This window comes from Leptosomus discolor, chromosome 4 (genome assembly GCF_034619465.1).
Source record: "Leptosomus discolor isolate bLepDis1 chromosome 4, bLepDis1.hap2, whole genome shotgun sequence".
Taxonomy (NCBI): Eukaryota; Metazoa; Chordata; class Aves; order Leptosomiformes; family Leptosomidae; genus Leptosomus; species Leptosomus discolor.
The window spans coordinates 14115944-14143104 of record NC_141394.1 but is presented as its reverse complement, the minus strand read 5'-3'; the positions used below and the strand labels follow the sequence as shown (position 1 = coordinate 14143104).

The window sequence follows — 27161 nt, the reverse complement described above, 5'->3', positions numbered from 1 at the left end:
GCTTGGCTCTCACATAGAAACTTGATAAGCTGTGGCAACATGTTTGCTGGTTACAGCTTTTAAAGGAAATCAGGCCATCTGAACCCTTCATAAACTTCACTGTTGTCCTGGAGTCAGTCAATAGGGAAGTCTGAGGAAAAGCAATCTTCAACTGCATATATATTTCTGATTTACGGCTAACTAGTGGTTTTTTTACAGCTAGAAAAAAAGCTGCACTAGGAAGCTGCACTGTAACTCAAACGGAAAATGCTACTTTTTGGTACACATCATCCATGAGCTTTACTAATCACTGAAGTATCCACCATTAAATAGTGTATTTGGCAAATGCCACCTCAGCACTGCCATTCTGAAAGACATTTCTTCCTTCAATATCTAGGACAGGAATTAACTGCAACAGTAACTCATACTTTCTCTGTAACAGGCATACAGCTTGAGAAGATTTAGTTATGGAAGGTGAATTAGTATACAACTACCACTTCCTTACCCACATCAAATACCTCCTCTAGCCATAGCCACCAGAAAGGCTATGAGCTACATAAGAATGGTTTTGCTTGAACAGACCAGAGGTCCCCAAATCTCAGTTTCCTGACAGAAGCTGTCAATGACAGCTCTTATCACATGCCCTTTTCTTCACTGTTTTGCTGAGCACTTCCAACCACCAGTTTTTACTGACAGTTTAAAGGCTCTAGAAAAAAACCCAACAAACAACGTGATGCTTCTGCGGGCCAAGAATAATGCTTCCTAAATACTGCCTGGGATTTCACTGTTCTAACAAAAGCAAGCAATATTTATAATCAATATGCTATTTTGACTAGCTGCTTCATCATTGTTTTCTCTTACTTGTATTACAATACTTTCTCTTTTAAAAAATATTATACTAGTAACTCTATTGCTATATGCATATATATATATATGCAGGAAAGAGAAACATGGCTAATCAATTTAGATAAGTTACGAAAAAAGCAAACTTTGTTTGAATTATTTTTAATAGCCAAGTGTAATGGAATTAATAATAATACTGATTTATTTCCTCCTGATTATGAATGACTGATGAAATTTGACACCTCTGAATTCCAAGGGATCTGCACTGCACAGAGAAGCAAACTATCATTTTCCAGACTCCCGAAGCACAACACATACTGCATCTGTAAGAGCAACCAAGTTTGCCTAGCCAAGAAAGCCTTTCATGTACTGCTTTTCTGTGCAATTCAGGATACGCAAGCACTAAGTTAGACAACAGTACAAAGACTTTAAGTCACTTGGTCCTATTTCTTTGCACTATGTTGTCTGAGCCCAACAGAACAGAAAAAAGGCTGCATAATTGCCACATGCCTTTCCCTACTCCCCCTTGATTTTTTTTTAAATTAGAGATCACAATCTCTGCAGCTATGGGGTCAAAATCCATCCCATCTATGCTGGTGGAAGTCTGGATTAACAGCAACTGGAATGCAGACAGATAAAAACAGGGAACAAAGAAAGAATGAGCAGGCAGATCGCCCAAAATAGCACTGCCAGGCCGCGCTGAACGCCAGCCAGCCAAGCGAGCTCTGCTCCAAATAGTTAAGAAATTAGTACAGAGGGTTTTTTTCAGTGACTGCATTCTCCAATTAGTATCTTCTATCGAAAAAGAACACCTTTACGTTTTCTATTATACACAGAAATTAGACAGCAATTCTGAAGAAAATTGACTAGCATCAGTGTTACTCCTTGCTATCTCCACCAAATACTAAGTGGAATAATGAGAGCTACACCCTCAGCTTACAGATGTAGCATCATGAAATGCTCCCTATTGTATTTGCCCTCACATGATCACACCATTTTATCTGTAATGCCACATTATCAAATCACTAATTTCATATTGAGCAAAAGGTAAAAATCCTATTAAAGTGTCTTCAAGTTCTTTCTGAAAAAAAGCCAAAAGCCATTAATCAAACGGTAAAGTACTTAGTGATCTATTTTTAGATTCCTTTTATATTAGAGAGGCTGCTGTGTGCCAGCTCTGTGTGATCTACCAACCTTTTTTTCCCCCTTAAAGAAAACCTAAACAAACTTAGCTAGCAGATTGTCTTTATAGCATAAACCCTTCAAATGTAGAGCTACACATATGTAGCACCCAGCAGAACTACTGAAGCTCAAGTTCAGTTTTTCTCCTTACAAAAATACATATAGATTGCTATTAAAAACCAATCATAAAAAACATCGCATCGCAGTTCTTACCAATGTCCTGAGTGTCTTGGTTGCTCTGCCTAGTTCTCATCTGCAGTTGGAACTTATGCTGGGAAGAGCAGAGATGCAAAAGATACTGGCAAGTCTTACTATTATCAGTCTGAAATGCATGCTTGATACCATCTGACGTGTTCTGCAAAGTTATTTTCTTCTTCTGCACGATGGAGAAAGAGAAAAGTTGAAGACAATGATTTCTTTTAGCCTACAAAGAATTTTGTATTTGCTGGTGCACAGTTACAGCATTCAAACTTTCCTGAAGCAAAATGCACTGATGGGAGAGATTTCTGTTAAAATAGGTGTTGAAAGTGATTTGAGATTTACAAAGTAGCACTTTAAATCTATTTCTGGGCTAGCTGAGACAGTAGTTTATTATTATTTAATCAATATCTGTTCCTGTTATTGCTGACTAATGGCAACCAGAACTATTGCATTTTGCAGGATGGGGTTTTCAAAACGCTCCGAGGAAGTCACAAGGGCTGCTACTCGAGAAAAAGAACCAGATGCTCATCTAATTATGAAATCTATCAGTTACTGATCCAGGTCTTAAATTTATCTTTTTAGTAATTTTCAGACTTCAATTTACCAATTCTAGCAAAAATCATATCACAGATGAAACAGGCTGTAGCTTTTCAATAAGGTATCAGACAGTTAGAAGTACTGTTTTCAACACCTGTACAAAGAAAACCATTTAAAGCTCAACACCTCATCAAAAACTGACACACGACAACCAGATTACGGTGTACCCAATAAAGCTGCCTGATATTGTCCAGATCAAGTGACAGCCCCATCATCCATTATTGTTTAACTTCACTACTCTTGGAAATCTAACAACTTAAAAGCAACATAGGTGCATTTTCTAGTTACACTGAGTACTGGCACTTGCCAGTATCCCTCTAATGCAGGATTCTCACTCTGGTGCTCCTTCACTACCCCTGTCCCATATGGCAGCATGAGCAGACTGCCTAGAAATGGAGTAAACGGGCAGAGCTCCTCCCCATGCTAAGACGGTCCCTTGATCTATCTTCATAATAGCTCTTTCCTTACAAGACATGGAAGCCACATTTCACAAATACAGATTTGTCAAAATACAGGTGCCAAACTCTCTTCTGAGGCTGGAACCTCAGCAACATAGAATACAAACAAATAAGAAGGAAAAAAAAATAATATTTGAAATACCAAAACTCCTATTTCAATCCCATAATGCAACTCAACCACAAAAAATGTAGTCAGATTATGCTGTATACCAGCAGCTTAATTTGCAAAAATAACAAACATGCAAAACCAGTATCTGGAGATACAAGTACAGACATGTACACACAGATAAAGGAAAAGAGACAGACTTACACTAAAGGATATTTTCTTTGTCTCTCTCCATGGGAAGCGTAGTACAGGTGTGCGGGCACTATTGTGAACTTCAAAAATAACAACTCCTTTGGAGCACACTCCCAGAAGGATACCTGTTTGGGATCTTTTCTCAGGCAACACATGATGAAGATGAACCCCATATTCTGTAAGCCTCTGACACAACTGTACAGATCAATGCAATGAAACTTCTAAGAATACGAAGTTAAGGCTATTAACATTTTTTATACTTATATATATATTATACCTCTATATAAATATTTTAATATATGCCTATATGCTCTCTACCTGGTGATTCAACTTACACAGTTAACAGAAGTTACAACAGACACATCAGCTGCTCTAGAGGGTTATAAGTCTTGGTAGTATTTCTTGACCTGCCCAACACTAGAGGAAATGAACCTAGCATTTATTAAAATCAAACAACAAAAGTATGAAACACGAATGCCTGTAAGTCAAACTTGCACACAGCAATTATTGGCAACAAACTTTAACTAGCCAGATGCTCTTGTTACTGACACATTTCTTAAACACAGAATTAGATTAACACTGCAATTCTGTGGTCACATTAAAGGCATCATAACCCAAAAGACAGTTTCACTCACTTTGCACTCCCAGTCATTCATTCCTGCTGTCTCTTGAGTACTGGCATAAGAGATGGATGTAATTAATCAAACGAGGGAAGCTAACTGCTCTTCCCACCCCCAGTCAGGCTAGGTTTAGCTAGGATCAAGTCCCCTACTCTTGTTCTCTATAGTTAAGCTACAAGAAACTTCTGCCAAACAAGCAACAGCCTTAGAAAGGGCAAAGTCAGATGAGTGCCTTTTCCATCACAACCTCAAAGAGTACGTGGAACCACAGTGTGACTGTGGAATTACAGCGTAATGGCTACCTCCAGCGTCTCAGCAGCAAACCATCAACCCCTGAACTCGTTTGCAGCCATTGTATCAAGGCAGTGCCTGATCATCATCTCACGAGCAACAGCAGCAAACCCCATAATTACATTTCTTAATAGGTCCTTTTAGAATAAACTAAATATATCTGTGATTATAGTTTTCCTATCATCTTACATAGTACCTGAATAAGGAAGTCTGCTTGGTAATGCTTCTGGCTTGCTTCATAATAAGTACCATAAACAATATTGGCTGTAACAAAACTTTTCATAATTTTTTTTTTTTCCCCTCAAAGAACAAAGGACATAGCAAATGCAGGGTGTGTTGCCTCATAATCATAGCTTCCTTCACAGCAAACATGAGGATCAATAGTTGCTTTTAACTATTTTGAGCTAAAGCAGGAAGATTACTGATTGGGAAAAAAAATGAAAGGACTTCCTTCCCTTCTATTATGACTTCTTTTCACCTGTAGTGATGTGTCTTTCAGAACATCTTCTCAGCTTCCTTCCTTTCAGTGTTATTCAGAACCTGAGGTGTTTTCCTGTGCTTTTGCTTGAAATCCATGCACCTATACTCCCACAAGGAATTTTTTAAGTCACAGATTAAGGAAACAAACTGCTGCCCACTTACCTTCAAAAACTCTAACTCTGTCTCTTTTTCAGATGCACCCACATAAGTGCTATGCAATTTTGGCAGCTCTTCCTTGATGTAGGATAGATCTAATTTCTCCATTACTCTAGCCGGGACATAGTGTTCTAGTCTGAAATACGACATTCCATGCACCTACAACATGAAACATTTTTGGGATGGCATCTCCATATACTACTCAATGAGCATGAACGAAGTATAAATATTCATTTTACAGAGAATCATAAGTTACAACTGAGTAAGAGGAGTGATTCAGAATCTCAACCCTGACCCAGAACTTAATTTCACTTACGCTTTCTTCCCATTCAAGCCTGACACTACTTCCACTGAAGAGAGAGGGTTCAACACCCAGACCTTGAACTAGATTCTGCAACAGCCCCGTGTTAAGACTAAAACAAAACTTGACAACAGCAAAAATTGCCAACAGCATATCAGCTGAGCTTCCAGTCCAGGGCAGAGCTGTGAAGCATGTGTGGCAGCTCACAGTCCATTCTTTAACTAAGCAGCAAGAACACAGTTTCTCAAAGGTGAAATTGGTGGTGTACCTCTGCCTGGTAATCTCCATACTCAGCTTGGAGAGCTAGGGATGCCAGTAATAAGGCTGTCTCATCATCACAGTGCATCCTGTCTTCCAGGATGTCCTTCCGCAACTGTAGATAATACTGGTGACAGGTCAGCGTATGCCTAGAACAGGAAAACAAAACAAAAACCCCCATACCATCTTTGGTACTCTTCTGGTTATAGCAAATTTCCAGTATTTGATTAATATCCAATTTCTATCCATAAATTAAGGGCTTAAGGGGTTAAACAAAATTTCATACACTCACTGTATAAGACTGACATCATCCACAAAAAACTTTATGCGAAAAAACAGAGTGAAGTTGACAGGGGGCTTGTTCTTTTTCTTCGGTTCTTCTTTCCATCCTTCTGGAGCTACTTTACTTAGCTTTATGTCAGGATCAACGAAGAAAAATTCATTGTCTGCCATAAATGTTAAAGGGAAGTGTATGGGTAAGAACACTAAAACCAAGTATTTTCTCCAGCTGGAGGATCGAGACCAGATTTACAATTCTGAAATCTGTTTTTGAACAGTAAGGTTTTCTATTGACTAACAATGGCTTATAAGCACAATAATTATTAAAGGGAACACTGAATAAGGACAAAAGAAATAATTTTATAGTTATGCTAAGGACGCTAGTGGGGAAAAAAAAAAGTTGCTTTCCATGATAGCTACAAAATAAGAGCTAGAGTTTCTTTAAAATTTCAAATTTTTTATCCCATAGCAAATCCAACTCCTGTCATTTCTTGTCATTCTTTCCCTCCCTTACTACTCCCATTTACATTTCTGCAACATGTTTTCACGGCTTTCTAAATTGCCAAGAGCACCAGGATCCTGCCATGGATAGAGCAAGCTCTTGGGCTGCTAAGGGCTTCTATCTTACGCCAATTTTCTGAGCGCTACAGTTCTGCAGCAGCCTATGAGACAGGCTGACAGGAAACTAGGGTCTGACCACATTAGTTCTGCCACAATGACCTTCTACCCAATGGGTGGGGAAAGTCCAGCATCTGGTCTGATTTGTTCTCTCTATACAAGGGGCCCTTTTATGCATCCCAACGGGTCTGCCTCCGCCAGAGGCTGCAACATTGCCTAGGGCATATTAACAGAACCCAAAGCCATTTGTGTCCTCTGAGGGGTACTAATCAGAGTGAAGGCAACAAACACAAGGGGAGAAAGCTCAGCAACCAAAGGGAAAAGGCTGCCCAAGACGAGCTGCCACTACTCAGTCAAACGTGTAATTTTATTGTGCAAAGTTGTTCTTCATTGAGGAATGTATTTTGCCCCAACACAAGAGAACGTAACTCAAACTAAATGCTTTGTAGATGCCAAGCAGTCTCTTCTTATCTTTTCTCAACACCATGTAGATAATTCTTCTTATTCCGTATCTGTCAACTATATCAAATCATTATTCTTACCTCTTAAAGCAGCCAATCCAAACAAGTGGTGCTCCACCAAGCCAATATGGGCAACAACCATATCAAAGACATCTTTACATATCGTTTTGGTATCGCAGGTCAGCTCCAGCTTCTGCCCACTTAGAAGCATCACATTTACTTTTCGCCTGGTGTCATCATTCTTCCCTTTCTTAGTCTACATTTTGTGAAATAAAAGACCCAACGTTCACACTTGCGATAAAAGCGCATTTGTTTTTTTAACACACTTTGCCTTTCACTGATTGCTGAATAGCCCCTTTCTTACCAAGATAGACTTTGGTAGGTCCAATGAGATGAACGGCTCAATTGTCATTTTCACAAACTCGGGCCCAAAGAAATTCTGCGAATCACAAGAGTATGAATGAACACTGTGTTGCTGGAACAACAGACTGAGACACAGTTAATTCCTGCCCTGTAAATACCAAAGAAAAACCAAAAGCCTAAGCTAAAAAATTGTACTGGATTTCTCTGATGAGGTGGCAAGTGTAAAGAATCTGATTTTGCCAGCATGCATGCCAGATACCACTGGCAAGCTACAGTGCTGGTGACATTATTCCTCTCTATATTTTCCTTCTTTTGGCGGGCAAAAAGGCAACACTGTAATATTATATGTCTTTCCTTAAAATACAGGGTGTAGGTTGCATGCATATTGGGACCACTTGGGCTTTTATCAGTGAGCAACTGTCTGACATTACTAAGGTTTTCTGCCTTGGTGGCAATTCTGCCTTGACGAATCTCTGCCCAAGATTCACCTTTTGAGGAAAATCTTCATTGGCTGCTACCTACTGTGTACTATATGTGAAACATTTCCATGTAAACCTCTTAAGGGCTGGCAGCAGGGAACAAACCTGATTAGTTAAAGCCCACATGAACTAACTGGTGGAAGTGCTATGGACTGGAGACAGATACAGGAACTATCACCCTCAATCAGGACAGCAAATTCAACCAAGTCTTGTTTCAAGTTTTCCTATCTTTAAAAAAAAACCCAATAAATAAATCCAATTCACTGAAGGCAGCAGCAGAGGACATCAAGCCATCATCTCTTCTAAACATCAGCCACTCTATACTTATCTCCCTCTTTCTCTGTAATCTTATATTTCATCCCCATACCAAGATAGCCAGGAAAGGAAAGGCGAGTTTGCACAGAGATTCAGGGTGAACCCAAGGATCAAATGCATACTTTCCGCCTTTCTTTACCTTCCCAACTTGCTCATTTAATAAACTTTGATGCTGATGGGACACATCCACATCCACACCATAGAATACAGGAGAAAACTACACCTCACCTTTGTTAGGACGCTGTATTGTTTAATCAATGCAACCTTTAGTTAAGGCTTGCTGTCTGTTTTAGCATCTCTTGACACTGCTTTAGACTGCATAGTCACTAATGCCACAAAACCTCTGTGAGAGCACATCTTTCCTATCAGGGCAACACCAAACACCTAGTATTTAATCTGCTGAGGACTGTTCATTATGAATCCCACATACTAAAGATTTTCAGTCAAGACACTTCTCTGTTTCAATGAAAATAAGAGTTCACCTGAGATCAGGGCATTACCCTCAGTTTTCTTTGTGTCATGGCTGTTTCCAGGGCTATTTCTCTCAGTGGATCTCTGGTGATGTCAAGCATTGAGGACTTAATTGCATCTCCCGGATAGAGGTTAGGTCGGGACTGCCTGAGAGCCATTCTAGCTTGCAGTTGCATCATTTCTTCTTCCTGACGCTTTAGCATCACTTCTTGACTTACCAGACTCCCTTCAAATGGTGCTTCATGTTGCCTACGATATAGTCAGAGAGGACGACATTAGTAGGTATGCCCAGGACATTCTGCTGTTTTAGGCACTTACATAAGTGGAAATCCAGAACAAAAAACTAGTTATCAAATACTACATTAAACACAACATTTATTCAGTAGACAGGAGATTAGCAATCTACAGCAATCCATCAATACATAAAATGAGCAAACACATCAAGTTTCTCCAGCTGCCTGTCATTTATTCATATGAAAAATATAGGCTCAGCTGCAGTCTAAAAAATACCTGACACTACAAACCCTGTGAATCAGTACAAAACCAGTGAACACACAGGAGGAAGAAAAATATTAATTCTTTGAAAATACCTTAATTTCTCTGTTAAAGCAGAGACTGTGAAAAAGGCATGCTCAAGAATATGTCATTAAAGAAAAAAACTACAGTAGCAGTATACTTATATAAGTAAATATTGCTCCAATCATTTCCTCTTAGCAATTCTTTACAAACTCTTTGCACAGCAGTTATTTATTCCCTGATTTTTCCCAAGCAGTAGTGTAGCTTGAAATATTTATGGAAATATTTTATATGTATCAACATACTATACACATATTTATTTTAAATATCATACTCTAATGTTTTCATCATCTTATTTTGCTGAAAAAAAAATCCCTTTTTTTAAATTCCTAATAATGATTCGGTCGGTACACAGCCACCACAAAAAATAAATTAGAGTCTAAATTAATAATCCAAAGGGGGGGGAAGAAGAGAAAAACAAAAAACCCCATCAGCAACCTATCCTCCAGTTCTTTTCTCAGCAGGCATGGATGACAAATGTCCTACCAGTTCTATTCTCTGTAGAAGGAAAGAACTCCATGTCCCATTTTGGGTGAACAGAAGTAATTTTTTTTTATTTGAAAATCAGGAGGTTAGGAAATGCAAAGAAAGGAGAAATCGGAGAAAAATAAAACCAACTTCCACTCTCCTCCCTCTGTCCCACACTTCCAGAAAAGCACCTTTAAACCCCAAACTAAATACAATCTAATCAAGGCTTCTTTAGACATCCTAAAACCAGAAAAAAAGAGTTCTCCCTCTGTTATGTTAACATGACTTTACAGGTGCAATTTTTAAATACAAATGGACAGAGGAAACTAACTTTCATCCATCAAAGACACTTTTAGCAGTCCTAAGCTAAGAGTTTAGATGGTACACTAGAGTAATGAAAAACATGAAAGAGCAAAGAAAGTGTTTTGAAGCTTGCATATCATTGCACTGAAGTTTTAGCAATACAGATAAATGTAGAGTAAGTCCTGCACTGACACTGACGTACAGTCCTTTGTAGTAAAAGGTAATCTACAGACTTTTAAAGACACGAAATTTATGTACCTACTTTTTAAAAGATATGTTTGGTGAATGACAAATCAGTTAATAAACTAAGAGAAAATGCACCTGTCCAGACAGTACGGTTGTCTATGCTAATTGGCAGACATGATTTCAATTTTTTTTTTAATCTTCCTACAGCAAAGTTTCTAATGAATGCCAATAGTGTGAACAGTGCACCACATTCTCTTAATTAATACTAAAGTTTAATTAGTTTAATTGGTTAGCATACAAAATCAGCACTAAAATAAGACTTATCATGAGAGTCCAAACAACAAAATCCACTAATGCACCACAAACTGAGGCAAACAATGCTGAAGTTCCTCAAACAGAATTTCAGGGAAGATATAGAGTAGTTACAGAAAAATGTATTAATGTAAGCACATTATCTTTTCCACTGTGCACAGATTTCACAGCATCGCTTCCCTTTTCACTCCTCTGTTCCTTTCTGCAACAGACCTAGTAACTTGCACCTAAAAGGACAAAGTAATGAGAAAAGGCCTCAGACCTGCAAAGACTTGTGCACATGCTTAGCTTTTCATCAAAAGGAAGCTTATTAAGATCGACATATGTGGGAATATTCACAACGAACTAAGGTAAATACTCCCACGAGCGCCCTTCAGATCAAGGTCTAAGGATGGGCTCTGAAATAAAACAAAACCAAACACTTTCTGAACATAAATATCTATGAATTATCAAAGATGATATGAAACAGATAGACACGATGCAGCATGGCTGTATCTGAAAACACTTGCTAATGTGAAAACCCCTACTGCAGAAAAAAATTTTGCCTTTTTAGTAACATATAGCTTTGTGCAATAGAAGTAATCATAAGTTACTGTGTAAAGTATTATCATTATGTTGGTTTATCATCTTCACTGCCATGTATTAGTTTCTCTGAAAATTGGGTTGGGTGTGAGGTGTCCAGGGAGGAAGCTCAAAACCCTAATGGTTTAACAGTTTTCCTAATTTGGTATATAAGCACTGTCACCAACCAGCAATCAGCCCACTTCAGTACCCTAGGTAACGAAATCTAACTCTGGCTTGGTCAGACTGTCAATTTTCCACAGAGGGAATGATTCACTCTTTAGGTTCCAAGACAAGGAACATATCTCATTCTACAGCAGAGGAGATACTGTTGACAGATACAGGTAGAGCTCTTCCATGAAGTCCATAATATGCAAGTATTATTACTCCAACAACAGCGACAAAAAAATCCAAATTACATTCCTAAATGGTAACATCATAAAAGTGTGTTTCTTATGGTACTTTATTAGAAGTACTTGGCTGCTACCCAGTATTTTCATCAATGTCTGACTGCAAACCAGAATCTCACAGTCACTTATTAACCTGAAGACAGTAGGTGAGCAGTCACCTGGAAGGCTGACTCCTATAAAACAGGGAAGCAAATTAACTCCTCACCCAGTGTACTTACCAAGAAATTAGCAGGTATTGGATCAGAGAAGGAAGTTGGAAGAAGGGAAGCAGGAAGGCATTCTCTAATGATTAGTGCAGTGGAAAAGTCAGGAATAGACTGAGAAAGATGCCTTTTGGTAAGGTAGGAAGGATATGGAAATGAAATCTAGTGGAAGAAAAAGGCAACAGAAGGAAGAGATCCATGTCAGCTGCTGCTCCTGGAGAGAAAAAGGAAGAAATAGTAAAGGAAGAAAAACAAAAAAAAGAAAAAAAAAAAGGGACAAATATAGGGAATATAAGCAGCAAAGAGGAAACACAGACAAAAGTATCCATTGCCATGAGGAAAACATTCCAAGAAGTTTAAAGGATAACGACAGTCACAGACCATGAGAAGGGTTTTGAGTGTACTACTGAAAAAACCTATGGCTTCTGCTAGTTTAAGAGCAGGCCAGCTCTCCCAAACAGCACGAGTTACGCAGACGGTTAACTCTGAAGAGCCCGACTTCTTTTTTTTTTTTTTTTTTTTAATATTGGTGGCGGACTCCCTCAAAACAAATCCTCTTATTTGATTTACAACTCAGTTTTACTAGGATAATTCCATGAATAATTAAGCAGAATGCCTCCAAGGACATACCACAGGAGCAGTAAATTTAATATGTATTGAAGTACAGATGGTATCTCTGAACACAGAGAAAAACACCGAAACATGCTCCCATGTGCTGATGGAATTCAAGTAATGGATCAAGTTACATATACTTCCCCAAACCCTGAAATCAAACGACAGCAAGAGAAATGTCAACTCTGAGAATCTGCTCCTTGGAACTTGTTATGAAGAGTTTTACTTTGAGAGCTTATGTTTCTAAAGTTATAAAAGACATGGTCTTCTGTAACACAGGACATTTTAAGGCAGCAACATGCAATGTTCTGGATAAAAATACTAAGTTACTTTCTTAGAAATCTCCCTGCTTAACTAGGTACCATCTTTGATGGTATTCCTTTTTACACTTGTTAGCACTGGAAAGTTTTAACAGCTGTTGAAGACAGAGAGAGAGAGAGCAAGAGAGCATGCACTGTTTTCCATTCAGCTCACATAATTAACAGAGATATTATCTAAGTATTATTTTAGGACCAAATTCTGCTCATGGCTGCTTTCCTATTCCTCATTACATCTACAAAAAAAGCTAGTAAAACTGGCTTTCAGAAGCTCAGCCTCATTTTTCCATCTTTGCTATAGTTAATAGTCTGGTACATAGATAAAAAACCCCAGCTTCTTCACCTTATGAAAATGGAAAACAATTATGATAATCAGTAAAGAACTATCTCTGGTACCCTACCACGACATTTTTGTGCAAGTGCAGAGTTGTATCTTTTAGCAAAGGCACAAAGAAAGGCCAAGCAGAAATAGGAGATTCAAAAAAATACTAAGCCTTGAAGTAAGACTGTATAATTACATACATGTAAAATTCATTCCACTGCTAAGCACAACAGATGAGTCTACACAGCACTTACAATATTTTCCTTCTAGATTTCACACAAATACAAATTACATCCATTAAAGGTACCAGTCTTAAAGCAATATAAAGTAAAATAATGTAAAACGAACCATGAGAAAGTACGTACTGTTTTACCATGGCATTTTAACTTGCATAATAGGCCTGATTCATTTACAAAGCGACTCATTTACACACCACATACTGCTTTCCGTTTCTGAAACATTTTGTAAATAGAAACAAAAGTTCTCTATCAGCATCCACAAATTACTGCCGCTTTATTTTGAAGCATAGCTACAGTGTTGAATTGGCAGCTTTCCTGGGCTCAAGTCAAAGAAGAAGGCAGGTTGACTTAGCAGTGTCCAACAAAAGAAAAAAAAAAAGGCAAATAAGTTGAGAGCTATATGCTCATTCTGTACACACAGTAGTAATAGTCTACTTTGCCATTTTAGTGTGGTGCTAAGACAGCATAAAATGCAAAGCAGAAATTTACAGCTGCTTAATCAGGGTTACAGGGAACATAAACCTGTAACCCGAGTTCTTGAAAATTTGCCCTAAAAACTCACATACTAGCCAAAATCCTCTTACATCAGGACAGGCTGGATTTCTAAGACTGCTTGCACATAACGCATGTGCTGTTACACAAGTAGATACCATATTCCTGCCAAAGCAATGTTGACCCAGCTAAGCAATGCCTAAATGCTCCTTCCCTGCAAGAAATGCCATCATATATATTTCTAAATGACTTTGCATTTTTCAGGCAAAGTGTAAGTAGTAAGAAAACCAGTGGAGCTGCTCAGCAGATCACCAAAAGCTATAAGATTTCCAAGTAGGTATTCTCTTCTTCATCTGCATTCATACACAGCTCATCCGGACCCTGCCTTACTCAGATCCATTTAAGGCACACAATATAGTGCGAGAAGCAGATGTTAGTTTATTTTCATTTCATTTCATGTTCAAAGCGTGGCTTTAAGCCCTACTTCACTGTACATCATCCTATCTGTTAAATGAACACAGAGGATGCATCTGACAGCCTTGCCACATCACCTGAAACAGTTCCAATCCTCAGATACCTCTAAGTGTTTTCAGTAGGACACAGCAGGATTCCCATCCAACTTACACCAAAACCATATAAAAATCCCAAAATACTGAGCACAGCAGCAATCTTTCCCCCGACTTACTCCAAACAACGCAAAAAGCTGCCAAAAGAAGGTTTTGTTGTTGTAACATGGTGGCAGAAGAGGGAGAAAATATGTGTATCTTTTCCTTTTTTTTGTCTTTTTCCCTTATTAAAAAGATTATGAGAATAATTTTGATAAAATAGTCCAAGGTGATTCAGCATCTGTCAGAGACTAGAATAAGAAAATTTTCTATCTAAAAGCAGAATGCCAATAAAAATTCTCAAACATTTAGAATGGAAGCACTCTGAAAACCTAACAGGTATAGCAAGATACACTTCTGCTGTACAAGGATGCTGCATTAAGGTGATGTACAAAGCAAAACCTACTTTTTAAAGCAATATTGATAAACATCATTTGAAAAAATAAACCCCAAACCAATGAAATATTCAAATACACAGCACAGAAAAATAAATTCCAAAAGCACAAATTATTACTAAATTGGCATGCCTCATTTATTAAAAAAAAGTAGAGTATCAATTAGGTATTAAAAAAATATGAATCCAAACACAACAGCATAAACTAAGAGTTTGCCAGAATAACCAAACGTATGGTTTTTGCCTTATTTCAAAGAAATAAGCATGCTATAATTTTCTTATTAAAAGAAAAAATGCAAATTAATCTGTATTAATAGTAATACTTTTCAAAACTTTATTTTAGAAAAGTCTATTAAAAATAAAAATAAAAAATATTAAGGTTTCCAAGCAGAACATAGCCCCTGACCTTCTGATAGATACAGTAACTTGACAGAGTACAACCCAGTCTCCATTAAATATGGGAACTGAACTTGGACTCCTAACTGGTATACTTACCTCTATATCACAGTGCATCATGAGACTTCTATTTCAGACTGAAAACTGTAATTCTGAAATGCTATTTTCTTTCAAGTACCAAGTGCTAGTTTTTAAAACCTTCAACAGAAGCTGGGATGGGAGTGAAAAATTTGCTTGGAGATTTAGAACACTTTCTTTGATAAGGACAAAGCAGTCCAAGACACGTTGTTTTCACAGGGGTTTACCTTGCCCTCTGAGAATTAGCTTGACTTGATGTGGAGATATCATCAGCACCTGGCAAAGCACCACTGGCATCATCTCTCTTGAAAGCTTCACTTCTTCTCACTAGCAAACAAAAAGACAAATTAATACCTGACTGGGCAGCAAAGCACACAGAGTAATCCCATCCAAAAATCAAGGATTTATCAGTCATAAGAGATTACTTAGAAGGAATTAGATTCATGTGTTCTGCACAATGGCATTACAGTATTAGATAAACTAGCATTATGAACTTGATTTCAAAGCAATCTTACAGTTTCCCCCAATGAAGACAGCTGCACTACAAAAGTCCTTTGAAGAAGAATACTAAGGAAGGCCAAAAAGAAGCCACAATAAAAAATCCCCCCACACAATTGCATAGCCAACTTCCCAAGGCGACAAATTTCTTTATCAGCCATGAGCTGAGACACATACACAGCAAAGACATCATACAAATCCACTCCAGAATAGATAATAGAGCAGTTAGGTAAAGTAATTATGCATCCAGTTCTCAAGAAGGGAGTTAAGAAACCAGTATGTATGTTGCTGAGCTCCCATGTTTAATTTTTGTCCCTGGAATCTGACTCCTCCTTATAATTTATAATTTTTTTTTTTTTCTTTCTTTTGGCAATATACTAAACTGCTTTGTAATAGTTACATCCTTTGCTGGTACATCTTTCTGTAGCAGCACCTCAGATGCTATACTTAGAGCTTGGTTTTGCAAACTACTTCACTTTCATCTCTTACTATACCCTCATACTATACCCTCAATAAACAGAGCTAGCAGGAGTGCTCTTGCAGAACACATTACAACCACATTGATTTAGAAACAGTTATTTTTGACAGCCATTTCACTGAGTCCACTAGTAAGTAGCCAGAAAGCAGCTCTCTCTTGCCTGTACCAACTTAGGATCTGCTGACTTTAGACTGGAATGCAAACAGCCTGTTCTAAACGGCAAGAAAATGAAGGGAAATGCATTTACAGGAGGCTTGCTACTTATTACTGCTCCTTAGGCTTCTAGCTCAGTGAGCGGGAGGGTAGACAAAGACAAGGAACGTTGAGAGCACACTAAGTACAGGGAGGCTGAGTTGGAATTCTGTGCATACAGAATATATATGGTGCAGCTATACTGTAGCTTCCTAACTATTGCTTTCTTTCCTGATTTTCATCAAATGGTTTGTCTCCGTCTCTTATAATGATTCTGCAAAGCTGATCGTTTCATCAACTGTGCTCTCCTCTTGACTTCTTTTCACAATTCTTAGCACTTCTTTCAAAAAATGCTCCAAGCATTTCCTTCCATGCTGTGCTTCCACTGCATAAAAAAACCCCTTCCTACCATATATCGGCAAACAACCCATCAAACCATCTCATGCTTTTCCAAGCCATTGATTCCATATAACTTGCTTAAATTTATCATACAAACAGCCTGCAGTATGTACTACTTTTGCATTCAATTGAAATCCTTTGCCTATAAATTATCAACCATTTAACCCTCATGGTAAAATCCATTGATACAAAAATAATTAAACCGTGTTTGTGCCATACAAAGCTTTTGCAATTTACTGTTAGTGTATACTAACAACTCAATCATTTTTGTGCCTCTGAAGACAGCATGCTATTTAAAGTAAGAACTACAGTAAAAAGTGAACCATTTCCAGCTTTTCCTACCAAGTTCCCTTCCAGAGCGCTAAATGTCAAACTAATTTCTGAACAGACTGCCAATTATGGTAAGCTGTACACAATATTGTAATTACATGAGATCATCTTACAACTTCATATTAGTGGTAATTATCAAACCTCCTACTAAAGATTTAACTTCATACTTTTGGGGTTTATTTTTCACCTTGAACTTTTTTCTTCAGGTTTTCTGTGTGGGGTTTGTTTGGTTTGGTTTTTTTCCCCCCTTTTTTTTGTGGTGGGTTTTTTTTGTTCATCTGTTCGTTTTACATGCAGGTCTTACCTTGCCTGAAATCTGGTTCCGAAGAAATAACAGATGGACTTTCGCTCGAAGTACTATAAACATCGCTGTGGTAAGATTTGTACCTTCTCAAAGGCTCTGGAAGTTTAAATCAGGGTATCAGAAGAGTAAGAGAGCAACAGTTCTAATGCAAAAAACCAAACACAAATAAAACATTTGAAATTTTTTGAAATCTTTTGAAAACCTTTTAAAATGCCTCCTGTGGCTTTGAAGTCGTAAAGCAAACACTCAGTGGATGCTGTGCAGTTCCATTCTGTCCCTGAAGCCCGAGGGTTCTGTGGTCTGCCTGTCCTCTCTTGGCTGTCGTAACAGAGCCACCTCCTCTGAACTTCTCTCATCACCACTTCCAAATTTAAACTAATATTTAAAAACCCAACAAAGCCCAAGACAAAAACCAATCCCTCCTGCAAACAAAACTGATGAAAACATTCGGCGCACCCCTCGTGTGTAGAAAGAAACCACCAGGACTCAGAACCCTGGTTCCTTCACAATGAAAAAGGAAAAATAACCAGAGACAAAAAAAAAGCAGGAACCAGAAAATCCTAATCCATTCAGCTCACCTTCAACATCCACAAAATATGATTAACAATCAATTAATAAGTCCTTATAGGATATTTAATTAACCAGAATAGCTAAATGCACGTGATGAGAAATCAATATAGCAGTCTCAGTTCCTATTCTCAGTGGATTCTTTAAATAACATACTGGAGCAAAGGACTCCACAGAAGGGGTATGTACCAACATTTGCAACAAACTCCAGAAACTTTCCTATGCACAAGCCAACAACCAACCACATAGTGTGCATAAAAGCCAAAAACAAAACAAAAAAGTCCCTACATTTTGGGATTACCAATGCTTCACTGTCTAAGTGAGAGAAAACTTCCGGTATCTTTATTTGCAGAAGGCTGTCTCTGGTCCAACAGTTAATGTTTTTGAAAATAAAAGTGATGATATAGAGAAAACACATGTAACTGCTGTGAAGACAAGTGCAAATGACTACAGCAAGGAATATAAAATGTTAAGAATACAGAATAGGGAATACATCAGCAGATGAGTCTGGACGCTGCCAAAAGGAAGCCGGAGGTTCCAACTTCCCACATCTAGAAAACAAAACGCCTCGTGAAAAATCCTGCAAGAACAGTAAACTTGTGGAATAACCTGCATCAGGTCAGAGGAAAAGTTAGACATACAGGCCACAGTACTACTCATTCGTACTTCCTACAGAAGAAGGGAAAACTCCAAATAGGAAAAAGGCATGAAAAAAATACAAGATAATGCAGTACACCGAGGCTAAAAACTAGTTCATGTTAATTTTGGAGTATTTCCAAAACCTTCTTCCTTAAAAGCCAGGATCTCCCTCGTTTCTACCAGTTCATTTGGGTTGTAAGGTTCCCTACTGTCCCACCAAATACACGATTCTTTTAGAAAACGGGGAAAAGCAAGGAAAGTCACCAATGAACCCATGAAACCAACTCCTCCCACCAGCCCATCACAGTTGCCCATTTTAGCAGCATAAAACCCAATTAATCCTAAGGACATTTCACATTGGTCTCAGAAAAGGAGCAATACAACTTGCGCATTCGCAAACCAACCTACAGCAAGATGAAGAGAATTCACTGGGGGGAGCGTGCGGGGGTGGGGTTGCTTCAGTCTTTCACAATGGCTACTTCAGCATTCTGGATTTTACAACAAAGAAATCTACCGCCAATCTAGCAATTACTTGCCTAACAAGGAAAATAAAACACAAATTCAGTGGTTAGCTTTTGGAGATGTATTTTTATAATCCTCCCATCCCTTTAAGTGAGGCATTAATCCAAACATGATACCAGAGCTACAGTACAGAAATGTTTAACTGAAAACAGATCTCCTCTTTCCCAGTAGTTTTATTAGCTGTAGGTTTTTCAAGTCTGCTAAACTGACTTTGAAGCAATAGGATGGAAAGGGAACAATAAAATACAACATGAGATTTTAAACTTTTTTTTTTTTTCCCCATTTAGTCAGCAGCTTGGGCTTCCTGAATCGCACACAAATTGTGGCTCCCTCCTGGTTCTTCAAGACATGAAATTTTGCAAAAAATGGTAAACCAGAAATACACAGTTAAACCACAAAATAATTGTTTGTATGTGGTAGGGTTATATCTGACTCTGCAGGGTATCTGACTTCTCTTGACTTATCCTGTTAGCAGGAGTTAGGACCCTGCTGTAGGCCAACGGGTAAGTTCGTGAGCCAAGAAACATAAAGCAGGACTCCCAATCACTGCTTCTCTCAATGTTTTCACAGACCGCCACATAAGTCCCAGCTAGCTTTAAACCTATTATCCCATCATTCACAAGTAGAGACAGAGGTGGGACTACCTTCTTTTCTTGTCACATCTTTCTCCCTTAAGCAAGGCCATACAACTCATCACAATAACACAAGCAAAGGTATTCTCATCTTCTGGAGGCATTTTACAACCTTTCCACATGGGGCTGCATCAATGAATATCAGCCTGTTCAACCTAAGGACAAAATTTAAAGGCAATTAAGAAGCCTGAAATTTGGAGTAATTCTTCTAGATTTTTCTTCGCTTTGCTCAGTTTAGGGAAATATATATACAGAGGTGGAATTGTTTGCTGCTGGGACATCCTCTCTTTGGCAACTACCTTCCAGTTCTCTGCTGGTATGTACATGTCTATGTACACGCCTTGCACATCCCCCCAACACCTTTTAACCAAGCTTTATCTTTTCTGGGGCATGGACAGGCTATGGACTGCAGACCTGCAAACATTCAATTAAACTGTAAATACTGAGACTACTGCATCTATAATGCTTGCAAAACTACCTAAATAATTTATGCTGTCTCCTCTCCTCCAGCAAACTCTCCTCAATTCTAACATATCATATTAGGATTTAACTTCAGAGAAGGCATCTGGATCATGTCCAAGTCAAACTTCTAATTAAGAACTGGCTTCCAAAGGTCAGAAAGTTCCAATTCTGGGATCAAGTTAAAGTTAAGCTTTTCATACACTAGTTTCAAAAATGAGGGAAAACTTCTAGCCTGTCTGTCTGGGAAGGAACTGAAACATGACATCAATAAAAGCCAAAGACAACAATAAAACAATTTTTCCTGGGATTTTTGAATGGCCATGCTTTGTTGTTTTGTTTTGTGGGGTGTTTACTTTTGTGGTGTTGTGGGTTTTTTTCCTTTTTTTTTGTTTTTGTTTTTTTTTTTCTTTTTTAGTTTTGGTGACTGAAGAGAGACTTCAGAATTGATTTAACTTCTAGAAATATCAAGCACATTGTAGCAAAAATGATTCCACCAGTTACCCTTCTTAACATTTCAGTGCTTAGATTACAGTCTCTTACCAGAACACTTCAAGTCATTTCATACCTTAGTAGAAAAACAAAGCTGAGTTTAAGCATGTTTTAAGAGTCCATAACTAAAATAAATATATAAAACTTGTACTAATAATATAAGTTAACATGCAGCAGCAGCATGATGCAGAGAGAATGAAGCATTACAACTTGAAGAATCTGTGTTTGTGCTGCCTAGTGCTGCAGTAGTGCTTTTCTAAACTCCCTATCAAAGCCACCAGAGCACAACCTTACAGGCATCTAATGTAGCATAAAATAACAAAACACACTATTTATGCAAGGCAAGACATGCAAGCCCAGACAAGTAATTTACAGAAAGCCCCACCGCAGCCAACTTCAACAGAAATCAGAGAACCACATTTAGCCTGGAATGTCATTATCCTGAACACATGACTCACATTAGGTACACAGGTTTTCAAATACACATTGTCACAGAATTATTACTGGCTGTACAGAGAAGGAAAAGTACAGAGAAGAGGGCAGAGTTAAACAGGCAGCTTCACTACAGGGAAGGATCTCATTTGCTCTTTGAGGTTTATTGGTGGGTGTCTTTCTTACATAGGAGTGTTACTATAACACCACTTAAAACATATTAACTGTCCTTTAAGAGAGGCTGGGACTTGCTTCTTTCACAAGAGTTGAATCAATAAGTTAGAGTCATATTTACTCTTCCTTTTCCTCTTTTTATCTAGGAAAACTTGAATTATCTTATGCAAGGCAGCACAGGTTTAACAGGAAGAACACAGAGATCCACAGTAAATCCCTGGTAAGGATTTGTATCCAACAAGAACAAGGGAAACTAATCCATTCAGCCTTCCAGGGGAGCAGGCTCATTTTACCTTGCAAGATTTCCACCACCCATATTCTAAATGAAAAAGCTGTACATGCAGCCGAAGTCACCAGCCACCCAGGCAACTCCCTAGAGAGCCTAACAGACATCTGATACATAGGGTCTAGCAGGATCTGAGTGACAGGAAGAAACAGAGCCTTGTAAAATTGCAGAAAACGTACATCTCTGGGGCTAGGCTGGCAAGGAAAACCAGCCAGATTAAAAATAACAACTCTGCGGTCTGATAAGCACTCAGTGTCTTGTACTTAGACACCTTTCTTTTCTGAATCTGGATCATGCCATCCAGTATAAGGTATGTAAATGGACACAGACTGAAAACTGTTTGTTTTAATTTAAATGTTTTATCCAACTGAGAATGTAATGTGTTGATTAAAAATTGATAATCCCAGAATGTGTGAGCTGTTGAAAGCTTGATAACCCAGACAGAGATGACACCTTGCTGTGCAATTATGGAATTGTAAGAGCTGTTTTACTACCTTATGTTAAACTATGTAATTCAAAACAAAAATAATAGTGGGTGATGCCAGAGTACTTGTACTTTACAGAAATCCCACAAACATTTCTTTTTCCTTGAAAAGCCAACTTCTGTAGTCTCAGTAAAGTTAACAACTGAAAGTTTTCTATCTAAAATAGTATCAGTCCATTATCCTACCCTTCAGCTTCATTAACACAATTTCTGAACATTGTTCTAACTGAACCTTACCCTTATCAGACATACCAACCACATGAGAATCCATTTCATCACCACTGAATTTAAATCATTCTGCAGCACAATGGTCATAAGACATGTGTAAACTAAGCCTTAATTTGCTTTCACATGCAAACAGATATACCGTTGTGGATGACTTGCATTTCCTCTGCTTAGCCTATACATGAATTAAGTACATAGAATTCAAGAGAAAAAGAAAGTATACACACTTTATTGAATTTACAGAGGTAAGATTGTAAAGCAGCTATTCCTCTTTTGCCCTAAATCTAATCTCCCATTTAACCCACTGCTACAGAAGCTCCCAAATCCAAATCCCTGGGGCTTAATTTGCTGGGATAAATTTACTAACAACAGCTGACCTGCAGAAATTTCCCCTTATTCAAAAATGGAGCTTCAAACTAAGAGAGCTTTCAAAATCCAGACGTTTAAAATATGCCTAACTGCAGCCCCCCACCTAAACACATGCAGTTGTAATATGGGGTCCAGATGAGTCTTCAGGGTAGCTAACGAAAACATTGTTTTGTGAGATAAAGACAAAGACGACTTCAGAGGCAGAGACCCATCCCTAGAAACACAGAATATTACTGCCTCTTCTTGTTGACTGTATGAAGCAAAGAGCAGTAAGTGGACAAAAAAGAAAAAAAAAAAAAAAAAAAAAAAAAAGAGGACTTAATAATCTGGGTTTTCAGTTGGAAAAATCAAAGGTAAAAAAGAAAGGGGGATAAACACAAGTTGAGGCTCTGGGATTCACATGTTTCCTAACTGCAAAAACCCTTGACAAAGGCTTGAGAATATTCCCAAACCACCTCCATTCCCCCACCCCTGGATTCAGCATTCCAAAGCTTCAGCAAGATTTTTGGTATCCTCCCTGACTGCTATTTAACCCACAGCCAGCTACATTCCTACTCTCCTAACTGGTTTTGTGCTCCTATATTCCACCAGGACATAGGCAATCTTTACGCCTTGCTCCCTCATGCATCTCATTTACAACATCCTCATAAGAAAAGCTGCATACAAAAAAGGATGCGCGTTCACTCCTGTAACACAAACCAATTCACTTTTAATTATGCATATGCTCAAAACAAGGGTAGGGGCAGCTGTCTAAGCAAATAAAAGGAAGAGATTCATACAAAGCTACTATTTCACAGCTTTGTGCCTTGCTATTGTGCCATTTGAAGGCAGGCCTGAGATACGAAAACTGAAATGTGTTTACACTTCATACCTCTCAGAACATACAATTAGTTTTGCAGGTGAGAATGCAAAGATGGGAGCAAAGTGGAACAGATGATGCCTTCACGTTCTTGAGTGGCAATGCAGGCTTACAAAATGTAAAAGGTAGAATATTATTTTCTCTCTGAAATGGAACACTAGCAGTTGGTGCCAAGCAACAACTTCCAAATTTCAAAAGAACAACAAAACCAAAATTTCCTCTCCTGGAACAGATAAACTCCTTGGGTTTAACACCTAACAACTTCACAACTCTAAACAATTCTGCCTAAGCTCACAAAACCTACATAACAAAAGCAAGAATGAACAATAACAGCAGAGATGCAGAATTTACTCTCCCATCTCTTGGCAAGATTAAGACATATTTTTGGAGTCTGTTCTTAGTGTTCAGAATTGGCTACATCTGAACTCAAAGAGCAGTCTCTTTCCCTTCCCCCCTCATCTGGCTAAGCACCTAAGCATAAACAATCATCTTGAGTACACAAGAGACAAAAAACCTCAACCCTGAAACTATACAGCAGAAGAACATATAAACCAGCAAATTCATAAGCAAGGCACTTGCAATCACACTGTCTTTGGAAGGCTTTTGAGGCTAAATCTGAGACATTCCAACTGTAGATTATAGTGCAGTTTAGATTGTAGTGAGTTGCAGACTAATTGCTCCTTTACAGCACAGCTGTAATTAAAGGTCTGTCATTCTTTCCACTATAAACTCTACTTTTCATGAGTTTATAATGTGGATCGTAAAAATCTGTTCTGAGTAAAAGCTTGGCATACCACAGCCTGTGCATGAGAACATTTTCTTTTTCCAAGACAGTCAGCTCCTTAAGGTTTTATGAATAACAAATAGTTTGCCAGCTTAACTCAAAATAAGTTAAAGAAGAAATAAGCCACATGTCACTTAATTTCCTTGACAGTTTGGGGAGTAAAGTTTTATCTGGCCAAGTTTAACCCGCAGAGAGTCCAATGCCAATTCACAATTCAAAAACTGAAAAACAATGTGCAGCTGAAAGCAGACGCTTATTACATCTTACACAGACTTAACTGTAACCTAGACCTAGACTCAACCAAATGGAAAATATCCCCAAACCTACCAGAGAGAAGGCAGAGTGTGTCCTCTCTACTAAACCCAACCACCAACCCTGTTCCTGTGACTCTTAGCCCATTCCTCCCCGCTCAAGCTGAACAGAACCCTTTTTCCTGATTCTGCAAATTTTCAAAATACCTTATTCTCTTTCTTTGTTTTTCTTTTCAATGCCTCTCCTTTGAGGTTGTGCTGTGTCCCACATAGGGAAACAGTAGTAGTTGCTGTCACGTTCTGTGGACTTCTTTCCACTCCATTTCTAGTTGTTGCCCACCTATCCACTATGTGACTACCTGCTGTGGGCAGCAAGATACCCTCGCATCAAGTGCTGCCCAAGAAACTGCCACTGCTACCTTTATCAAGACTGCTGATATGAGCAACTTTCCATGCAGTTGCTCATATCACTCAGCTAGGCTGGGTTTATCTCAGAAGAGCAATTCCACACACACTTGACAATGCCTGACATTTGGAAATATCTGTCTACCCACTAAGTGCTTGAAAATTACATACAACGGTAATGCACAAGAAATTCAGACTGTATTTTTCATTTCTTTGACACACAAAACTAGCAACAGACTCTTTTTATGAAAGATCAAGGGACTCATCCATTGTAAACGAGATGTGAGATAAGGAATAGTAAAAAAATATAGAATGGCAGAAAAGGAGGTGGAAAAGGAGGCGGAAAAGGAGGCGGAAAAGGAGGCTTTAAATAGACTAGCAGACTTTATGTATTAAGGCTTTTGCATATGCTCATTAAGGTGGAACAGAATACTTTCAGTCAGGCTTCTCAAGCCCTGTAAAACACAACAGCAACTAACTCCTATGTGAAAAAGTATTCTCCCTCTGTCTTACTAAAATACTCCTTTTAAACTGGCTCTTGTTAAAAACTCATATTCACAATTAGGTTCTGGAGAAAACTTTTCTGGAGAAAACTTTTCTTTAAGTAGTTAACTGACCAAAAAAGCCAATAATGGAGAGCCTAAAAAAAAATGGCAGACACACACTCCTAACTTCAATTCAAGACTGAAACATACCTCTTTCCTCTGTTGAAAGTAGAAAACTTGTAAGATGAGAACATTGCAACCCACCTACCTGTTGAGAAAGTATCTTCATTTTTTTCCAGCAAGTGATGACTGTGAATTCAGAAGGATGGGCAGTGAGCCATTATCTATTGCCTCAATCTCCCCTATACAGATTTGTCACTCAGCTCCTGTGGCTACGAAGCCCTTGTTCCTGGTTTACTTTGACTACACTTTCACCCATTCCCTTTATGAATTGAGTAGTTTCACATATCTGAACCATCTCAGTCTACAAGGCATAGGCACGTTATGTTTTCTGCCATTTCCCAATCTGTTTGAATGAGAATGATAAACTCTTGCTCATCCATCGGTTTGGTCAAGCTTCTGGTTTTGGTGTTGTGCAACACAAACCTGCGCTCCTGAACAACAAGGCTATTGAGCTTTCCCAATGCAGGGAGTGGCCTCCCCTTAAACTTTGTCAGTTGCTTATCTCCAAAGATCAAAGTTGACTCATACTTGAGCTGGTCCGCATCAATTTCAGAGTCTTAAAGCAGAAACCAACCAACCCTCCCCATACCTCATCAGACATCCCAGTTGATAATGACACATGGTGAACTTCTATTGAGATAAACAATGGTATCTCCACAGTACCACTTCTGTTTATGTTCCTTCCTCCACACTACAATGTAACTCTCATCAGAAGATACTAATTTGATAGCAGAAAAACCCCTCCAGCTGTCTTGTCTGTACAATTTGAACAGAAATCACCGTAGCTTTTTAAACTGCCTATGCTATTTCAATAACTCTCCTTCTTCCTGGAGCTCAAGGCTCACCTTCATAGGAAAGAAGGAATGGGCTTCCTATGCTAACTGCCATATAAGCATCACCTGAGATGGCCATAAGGGGCATGAAGAGGGATTTTTAGAAATTCAACTTTGATAAAAGGCTTTATCACCTGTCCTTAATAAGGACGTGTTTATACCTCAGTGCAGGAAAAGGAGGCAAAAGTTGGTTTTTTGCACACAGTTATTTCTGTCACACAACGGACAGGAAGCCATGAATTTTCAACTGTATCGATTTTGAATTCACCTGAATAAATGACTGAGCTAACTCTGTACATACAGCTCTTCTACTGTATACCTTTAATGACTAAGTTATGCCTTCTGGCCTATCACAAGCTGAATCTGACTATGCTCTCAGTTTCTATCCAACTGAAAATCACGTTACATTTTCATAGCAAATGAAATATGCAGTTCCTCTTACAGGGTTCTGCATAAAGACCTCTGGGGTATAAATCTATCCCTAATAGCTGGAGATGAGGATTTTTCTTCAAGTAAAATTACTTGACAATTGGCTGTTACCAACTTTTTTTTCTTTTTCTAAATTTTAATTGATGAACTTGATACTGGCTGACTTACAAAGATCAACTATTTTCATTGGGTAAGCAATCTGGACAAACACATTTATCTTTATTGGCAACAGCCATGCCAATGCTTTCACTTTACCTAAAAAAAGAAGATGAAGCAAAGATCTCAACATTTCAAGAGCTGCTACAAGAGAATTAAAATTCATTATA

General features: G+C 38.3%; 1 protein-coding gene across 3 annotated transcripts in view; it reads right to left on the bottom strand.

Annotated features, from left to right (window-relative positions):
* PTPN13 (protein tyrosine phosphatase non-receptor type 13) overlaps positions 1–27161 on the bottom strand; it is a 95271-nt gene that overhangs the window by 33999 nt on the left and 34111 nt on the right. For all 3 annotated transcript variants that reach the window (XM_086464763.1, XM_009955774.2, XM_086464765.1), the window contains exons 7-16: positions 17326–17421; positions 15352–15451; positions 8680–8899; positions 7387–7461; positions 7104–7278; positions 5957–6110; positions 5675–5813; positions 5112–5264; positions 3571–3753; positions 2218–2380 (exon numbers count right to left, since the gene is read on the bottom strand). In XM_086464763.1, coding sequence (XP_086320889.1) covers positions 2218–2380; positions 3571–3753; positions 5112–5264; positions 5675–5813; positions 5957–6110; positions 7104–7278; positions 7387–7461; positions 8680–8899; positions 15352–15451; positions 17326–17421 — 1458 coding nt within the window. The remainder of the gene's footprint in view (positions 1–2217; positions 2381–3570; positions 3754–5111; positions 5265–5674; positions 5814–5956; positions 6111–7103; positions 7279–7386; positions 7462–8679; positions 8900–15351; positions 15452–17325; positions 17422–27161) is intronic.